Source organism: Emydura macquarii, unplaced genomic scaffold, assembly GCF_026122565.2.
Source record: "Emydura macquarii macquarii isolate MOO-44397 ecotype Brisbane River unplaced genomic scaffold, CSIRO-AGI_Emac_v2 contig_629, whole genome shotgun sequence".
Classification (NCBI taxonomy): domain Eukaryota; kingdom Metazoa; phylum Chordata; order Testudines; family Chelidae; genus Emydura; species Emydura macquarii.
In genome coordinates this window covers 4,656,381-4,665,149 of record NW_027130766.1, presented here as the reverse complement: position 1 = coordinate 4,665,149, position 8,769 = coordinate 4,656,381, and the positions used below count along the sequence as shown (strand labels likewise).

General features: G+C 39.8%; 1 protein-coding gene across 1 annotated transcript in view; it reads right to left on the bottom strand.

Annotated features, from left to right (window-relative positions):
- Window positions 1-3,275: 3,275 nt before the first annotated feature.
- Window positions 3,276-8,769, bottom strand: part of ZNF652 (zinc finger protein 652) — a 31,781-nt gene continuing 26,287 nt past the window's right edge. Inside the window, exons 3-6 of the mRNA XM_067541097.1 lie at window positions 6,241-6,388; window positions 5,835-5,950; window positions 4,664-4,808; window positions 3,276-4,199 (exon numbers count right to left, since the gene is read on the bottom strand). Of these exons, the coding sequence (XP_067397198.1) occupies window positions 3,685-4,199; window positions 4,664-4,808; window positions 5,835-5,950; window positions 6,241-6,388 (924 nt within the window). The 3' untranslated portion in view covers window positions 3,276-3,684. The remainder of the gene's footprint in view (window positions 4,200-4,663; window positions 4,809-5,834; window positions 5,951-6,240; window positions 6,389-8,769) is intronic.

Genomic DNA, 8,769 nt, shown 5'->3' with positions numbered 1-8,769 from the left:
GCATTGCCACTGCCTTTTCTGAAAAGAAATTACTTCTGTCTCCAGGACTAGCAGTTTTGTACTTATCGTAAGCTCTAAATTCACTGGAAAAAAGGGGCAGCTGTCCCACTGCTGCTGTTGTCTAACTGAAAGTTAACTTTGTGTGCGAAAACTAGTGTTTGTCAATTTTGCTGAAAATTCTCCTTTAAAAGTGCATTTAAAAAGTTTAAAAAATAAAATCTGATTTAGGTTCTAGAAGATTTTGGACTGTCCAAAATTCAGCATGTTGGACTTAAATAGCTGAGACCACAAGCCAGAAATGAGCAAAACTTGGAGGCAAATCTTTAGCTGGTGTAAACTGCCTTTGTTGTGTGTACTTCAACATGCTATGACGATATACACCAACTGAGGATTTGCTTCTCTGAAAAATTAAGCACTGCCACACCTATTTCAAAGACAAAGTAGGTAAAATAAGCTTTAAATAGGCACATCACCTAGCCTACATTTGCTAAAAGCTTTCAAGTTCGGAAATTAAATCAGTCAGAGCTCTATAAATAAAGAAAAAGCATCTTGTAAATCCACATTTCTATGTTTTGCTATATAGTTTTATAACTCAAAAAGGAGTAAATCTAATCATTTTCACTCCTGGACTAGCATGTGGGCTGGAATTTTCTCTACACTGGAACTTAATTATATTTTAATACTTTTCTGTCACTAGAAAATTGAACAACAAACATATACAAGTCTCAGGAACAAAACACTTAATATATCCTAAAAAACTCTTTAGACAAACACAATAAAGCTAATACAAAACTTGTGCATAATTTTTTCCCTGCAGACACTGGTAAAGTGTTAGACAAGTGCTTGTCACATTTTCCAGTATTGTGTGAACCCTGCAAAAGAAGCCCATGTTATTGTAATTTAGGGCATAGGCCTGTAGCCCTAGCAAATCTCTCCTTTGAATTTTTACCTACTCTCTTTGTTACTGCAGTATTTTATGGTACAACATTGCAGCACTTTTAGACAAGCGTGTCAGATTCCATTTTAAGTTTGTCCCCAGATGATTACAGAGAATTTGTCTCCAAATCATATTGTACCATGACAATCTATTAAACATATGACTATTAAGATAATTTTTGCTAGCCCAATTTGGCTTCCTTCCCGCAGAATGGTAGAAGTTTATATATCTATCTATCTATATATATATCTATATCTCAGAGGCAAAATTAGCTGAAATCCAATCCTATATGTACCACATAATAGACAAAAACCGTCTCAGATTCTAGAATTTTGAATAGCAGCCTAATACTGTAAATTTATTGAGAAGAAAATCATTTTGCAAAACTGGATTACAATTCATTTACCAAGATTTTGTTTTAGCATTTAAAAATCATTTAATAACAGGCCTGACCATAAAATCATGGCACAACAGAAATGTAGGTTATAAATGTGATATGGAATGCATAGAACTTTCCTGGGCGGACCAGCCACAGTAAAAACAACAGTCAATCATGAGTGTAAATTCACCTTCATACCTGGCATAATCACCTATGAGATAAAGGGTGTATATAAATATTATAGAGAAACATTTACAAAAAACATTTTTTTATTTTTCAGAAATAGTGGGTATTTTCAGTTCAGTCAAAAATGACTATGTTGGGCCAAAGTGGCCTAATTCCTGTTCCTAAAATTTCCTATGAAAAAAGAAAGCATTAATGATTAGATGGTAGAAACTTTGTAAAATATCAAGTAAGGAGCTAATTCTCAAAAGACAGAAAATGTGGTGTTTCAAAAAAATAAAAGTGATTAACAGCATTAGCTTGAGGAAATAATGCTGGGAAGAATTCCCACCATTTCTGCTATTCTGAAGATACCCTAATCAGCCACAGAAGCCCAGTTCGTTAACTAAAATGGCAAGATAGACACATGTCCACTGGGGTCTTTGGAGGTGGAGTTTGGGTGGGATTTAATTTATAAAGCAGCACAAAATAATAGGAAACATTTTTTTAAAACTTACAGTACAATGGTATTGGGCCTCTGTGTCTTCACTGAAGTGGCAACAATTACCTATAATGCTGCTATATTCAATGTAATTTAAACAAAATTACAAACCTGAAAAACAAGAGCCACTCACTGGTTAAAACAGATACCTCTGGCCTTCCAGCCCACCACCCCTGCACCAAACTTGTCATTTGCCAATCACTAAGTGCCTCACAAGATTATGAAACAGTGACTTGTCTAAGGTTTTTACCCTACAACTGTCAAACTTCGATTTGCCAAAAAAATATGACTATGAACCCCTCAATATCATCCCATATTTTCTGAATGTGTCATGTTTATGGGATAGAGCTCTATACTGTGGATACATACTGCATTTTCTCAGCAACGTGACTACTTAAAACACCATTTTCCATTCAAATTTCTCTTCTTCTCATTCTTACAATCGACCAATCGAACACCATATTTATGACTCTAGCTTAATTCCCCACTCCTAACTCCAGGAATTTAAAAAAAGCAATCAATGAGCAGCATTTGATATGATCCCAAATTAAAATCATACCGTAAACAAACATTTAAACCAACCTTCCTATATAAAAGAAGATATGCTTGGCTGACTTGAGATAATTTATTTCCCTCCCCTAAGTCAGATATCTCACTCACCTGTGACTTCATAATTCATGAACTATTGAGTCTCTTCACCCAATAGGAATGTCCCTTTCTAACCCATTCCACACTTCCATCCAACTGAACTAAGTGAACCCTGCAGAGCGGGAGTATGGTATCTCAATGTCTTTGTTCAATAAGCCTAAGAGACACAGTGGAAGGGAAAGATAAGGTTTAAAAACTACTAAATAAATTACATAAAAGTTCTGAAATCAACACCACTTCTGAGGCAGCCCTGCCAGGGACCTCTTGGGTCCCCTCTCTTCTCTGAAGCACCTTTTGAGTTGTATGGATGTAAGAATAACTTTAACTATAGAAGCTATATGCATCTTTTTAGAATCACATTTTGATGATTATAAAAATTTATCTATTATACAACATAGGTCCAGCTACACTGAAAAAATTACACCGCTTATTGAAATACATTTCATTTTAGAAACAGACTACTAAATAGGTCTATACAAAAAACTCTAAAATAATTTCTGTAGTAAAATAAAGAGTGCGTTAAGAGAGCTACACAAACAAGAAATTTTTTGTCTTTCTCTATAATGCTTGATATACTGTGATACGTGGCTGGCTCACTCCATAGCCGGCACCAAAAGCTGAAAAGAATTCATTACGATACACAGTGATACAATTAATGCTCTGTATTAATCTCACAGCCTTTCCGATTAGTACAAAGGAAACCAGGCCTGTCCCCTCTTTGAGGAGAAGTCCAGGATATAAAAGCAAGCATACCTCATCAGCTGATATGAAATTATAAAATTCCACAAGTCTCAGTATTTGAAATTTATAAAAGTCACCAGTAGAACACAATCAAATTGGGTTTCAGTCCCTTTGGTTCCCCCCGGTTCAAATGATCACTGCTTATCCAAATGGAATTTTCTTGTGTGTTAACTGATTAATGGGAGTACCAGGATCTTCCATTGGGGATTAAGAGAGAGATAGAAAGATCTTCACCAACTCTCTTTCCGCACTTTCCAGGAGAGCACATTTCCATGTGCATAAAATGGGAAAAACAGCTGGCAGGAGGCAAAGGTGTTAGTGGTGTTGTGCTGAACTGTTTTTTTCTGCCAGGTGTCGCAGTAAATTGTCTTCACTCTGGCCTCTATGATTTAAAGGCTCACTCTTAAAGAGGGCAGGAGGTGGGGGTAAATGAGGGACTGGGGGGACCGGGAGATGGTGTGGGTGGTGTGGGTGAGGGTGGAGATGAAGGTGTGAATATGGATGGGGGATGGGACGTGGAGGGAGCGTGTTCACTGGGTTCAGGTTGATGGGTGGAGTCGGGGTGGTGGGCGTGTTCGCTACAGAAAGGACTGTGGTAGCAGGAGAAGTTGTGGTGAGTGGGATCTGAACAGCAGGTGGCACATTAACGGGGCTGGTGACCCGGAAGCACTTCTCCTTGTGCGCCTTGAGCATGTTGGAGAAGCGAAATCGCTGGCCACACACATCACATGGGTAAGGCTTCTCCCCTGTGTGAGTTCTGCGGTGTCTCTTCATGTTTGGTCGGCTGGTGAAGCTTTTGCCACAGATTTCACAGATAAAAGGCTTTTCTCCTATAAGATAAACACACAGCAGCCAGTTAGGCTGAAAGCTTCTGCGAACATAATTTACTTCAGCTATAAGTGGTCAATGAGTTGTACATTCCATAAATTACACTCTTCCCTACCTATAGCCAAAAAAAGAACACAATGGACACTGCTCCCTCAAAAAATCCCTCAATCTTTGTGAGCTCCTCTCCCACTTTCATGGTTTGATGCAAGAGGAGACCTCTGAAAAGGCAGTGGTAATGGGCTTCTTCAGACCACAGTAACAGAGAAACATGCACAAGCTCTAATTTTTGCACAACTGAAGTACAGTACACAGGGCAGTGGGAGAGAAGGTTAGGTATCACTGAGTTACTGGGTGGATCTGGGTTGAATCTAGCTTTAAGCACAAGTTTATTGGGACTGACATAGGTGGAAGACTTGGTATGTTTATGCCTTGGAGGTGTGCGTGCTTTTCTTTAGTATGTTCTTACCAGTGTGTGTTTTCATGTGCTCATCGAAGTACTGTTTCATGTTGAAGTCTTTGCCACACCACTGGCACATGAACTGTTTGTGCCCAATGTGGATGCTCATGTGGGAACGCAGCTGGTACTTGTACTGAAACCTTTCATCACAGTTCTGCAACAGATACAGAGCAACCTTGACTTTCAGGCATCTCAGGTAAAGAAGCTATGAAGTTGCAGTAGGATGTTCTACTGTTGCATATACAGAAATCCAGAAGACCACCCCCAAACTAGTACACATGCAGACCCCTCATGCACTAAGAACATCTACTGTCTAGAGATGATTTAACCATAGTGAGGCATCCAGTTAAAAATGCACACACTACCGACAACCACCAAATTTTTTTTTTTTTTTTTTGGAGGGGGGGAAGGGGTGGGTTCCTCATTAGGAGCAGTATCTTGTGTACCCAGGAGGTAGCCTTAAAAGAGAATTATGAAAAATCAAGGCTTTGAAACTGCTAATCAGACACATAATGGCCAGAAGTAATATGAAATATGACTCTCCATTTCGCTCATTAACAGGTTGTCTCATTAGAAAGCCCACTGTATTCCTTGAACTGCTGGAGAGGGAAAATAATGGGCTCTTCTAACAATACAGTCTCTGGATTCTGTTGAGTCCTATTGTGGTTTGGCTTGCTGGTGCCTAGTAAGTTTAGAACTATACCCACTCCAAATGCTAGGAGAGAAAGATTTTTTCCTCTTCATCCTCCCCAACACGGCTGAAAGTAATGGCAAGATTTGTTCTTTCCTACATTTTTCCTGAAGATGCTAGGGAGAGAGATCTGGATAATTGGTCTAAGGGTTTCTTCCCACCTTCATTCCTGGTTTTGGAAAGAAAGGGGGAACATCTCACCCTCTTCTCCTCTCACCCCCAAAACCAAACTCCCTTTTCTACCCCTAGCATTCCCAGCAAGGGAAAATGACATACAGTAATTGGCTACTTCCATTGCTGCACTGAACCAAACCATATTCTTGTCAGTTTTGCTCTACTGCTACCTGCACCTATGCTCTGCTCTCTCCCGAGAGTACCTTTCCCCCACCAAGCCTTAATACAACTGCTCCTCATTCACACAGATGAGACATTTTTACATTTGTACGTCTTATACAACGTCAACACTCTTCATTAAAGTGGCTGCCTCACCTCACATCTGAAAGGTTTCTCTCCAGAATGCTGTAGGGAATGCACTTTGAGCGACATACTGCGTTTGAAGGATTTTCCACAGGTTTCACATGTAAATGGCATGTCCTTTGTATGTGCTGCAACATATGTTACATTATGAAAAAAGGTTACTAAAAATGCAAAACAAAACACATTACTTCAATCAAATTCTCTCATTCTGGAGTCCTGAGGAGAAAAACTGGTACTGTAGAGGTGAATGCTACCTGGTGTACTCAGTACTATGGATGTCCATCCCTCTAGTAACAGAATTAAGCTAAGGCACTTAGGTTACTTGTTTTATAGGTTACATATTAAAAACAGCTAAGAGTTAAGAACCAGAAAGACAACAAGGTATCAGGCTCAGCAAATGTAAGCAGCAAGAACTCACCAACCATGTGCTTCCGTACGTGGGCCATAGTGTAGAACTTCTTTTCACAAATCTCACAGGAGAACTTTTTTTCTGCATATCCGTGAACAATCTTGATGTGTTCATGGAGAGACCAGAGCTTCTTGAATGATTTATTACAGGAAACACACTGAATGAATGGGATAAACAAGGAAGCTTAATTCACAAAGAATTTCAAAGCCACAAGTCTGCAGAGATAAGGCACATATCTTGCTCAAGGAAGAATGTCCCCAGAACGAAGAAGGTAGTCAGAATCCCAATATGTACTTCATCAGTTTATACTTCAGCCCATATTTATTGTTTTAAGAATTTGGAAAATTTAGATACACTTACAAGGAGTGCAGACCAAAGAAGAGTGGAATGAGGGAACAGTGTTAACACACTTGCAGTTTGGCGCCATCTGCTGAAGTCTCAAGAGCAGTGCAGCTACTACATTCTCCTGTTTCCAAAACCCAATGGGATTTATAGTGTTAGCTCATGTCAGGTCTGACTGTTCAGTCAGATTCTATATTGAGAGCAGAGGTTTAGAATGTCCACATCAGGGTCCTTATTCAATGTCAAAGAACAAAACTTGCAGGCTTTGCACAACTTTTGGAGTAGTATTTCCTTTTCTTGGCAACAGGACTACATAGAAAGACATATCTTAATGCCAGAGCTCCCACTCCAGCAACAAGCCCAAAGGAGACAGCAATACATGGTCAGATTTCCATGTTTCTGCAACTCTACAGCCCTGCAAATTGTAAAGGACAGAAGGCACCTTAATACTGACCTGTTGCACCTCTGAACACTACTATTCTAATCTTGAACCTTTACTGAGCAGGAACTGTTAACTGTGTGGTGGTTTCGTGAGGTGGATAAGAAAGGAGTAAGGACACACTAGATTCATTTTCACTTATTACCTAATCCTGACATCTGGATGCCAGATAGTCATGAGTTCTAACCCTGTCTTGTACAATGACACTGTGTGACCTTGGACAAATCACTCAACCTCTTTGTGTCTTCTTTCCCCCCTCTGCAAAACGGGGCTATTATACCTGCAGGGCTGTTGACAACAGTTAATTTCTTTATTGCACTTTCAAGAGGGACAGCGCCATACAAGTATATTATTATGCAAGGATTTAAACCCACTTCTACGAGGTGAAAGCTTAATATACTAACTCATGGAGATACACTGCTTCTAACTCAAGAACCTTGTTTGTAGAGCCCTGCATGGATACAAAAATGTGGATCCACATCCATATCGGACCCATGATTTGCACTCCGTTTTTTACATGCATCTGCATCACATCATCTCACAGTGCCTCTCAGGAAGAGCCTCTGTGTGCATGCCTGTGTACTGTATATAGGATCTCAAAGGCAGGGAAGCAGCTGTCTGCAGCTCATAGCCTATGAGGCTGCTTCCTTGCCTTCCTCCACTCCCTCCATACAGAGAAAGGGGAGGTGATAGATCAAGACAGGCAGCAAAGTCCCCCATGCTCCTATCACAGCTATTTAAGCAGCCAAGCAATTTCGGAAACATCTTTCGCTGTATCAGGTCAACTGGAGAGGGAGGCAGCTGCTTCTGCAAATTAAGTCAGGAAGCCATACTGCCTCCGCAGTGCACCCAACCTTTGTTGGCCTGGGAGCTCGCATACCACATTGCCACAAGGAAGATCCTTTCCCTTTCAAGGAACCTACTTGGAAATGTCAGGAACAAACTGCAGTCAATGGGGGAAAAACCATGGAGAGTAAAGCAGTGCTAAAAAGTGATCATTTGATTTAAAACAAAGTTAGCTGTTGGGAATTGGAAATCTAGCATTTCCATCATGAGTGATCAACAGCAAGTAATCTGGATTACCAGTACACCAAGTTAATGTCTGGACACACCCTCACAGAACAACAAAAACCTTTGTAAAAGCACTAATTTTGAAAAGGTACTTATCCAACAATACACAAAGGCCCTTTTGGAATAGTTAAAATCCATCATATAGAGCTATATTTAGGTTTATACATGACAGAAGAGCTATTATAATCAGTCCAACTGGCGCTTATGTAATCAAGCCACATGGGATTTGTTCTAGACAAGGCTCCATGACTTATTCAGCATATTAGAACTGTATTATGCAACTTTGCCCCCATCTCTTCATTGCCTTCCCAGGCAAATACATTTTTTTAAAAGTTGTGCTCCCAGATTTTCATTTTTAACAATCTGCAAGTTTTAGTACTTACAAGATATAATTGCATAGTAGATATTTACTTGGAGAATCTGAAGAAGATAGTCAGGGTTTCTGGCACATATGAAGTTTTTGGATTCTTAGGCTTTTGGTAGTGGAGAGGGAATACATTCTCCTCTTTCCCTTTTGGACATCAGCAGAAATGCCTAAGGGATTGTCTACATGAAGGATTTTTGCATTAGCGTAGCTATACCAGTGTAGCTAAACCAGCGCGAACTCCCAATTTAGATATTCTGTACTGGCTAGCATAAAGCAGGTTTTATAACTGGGCTGATTTATCTTGGAAGAGGGTACTGTA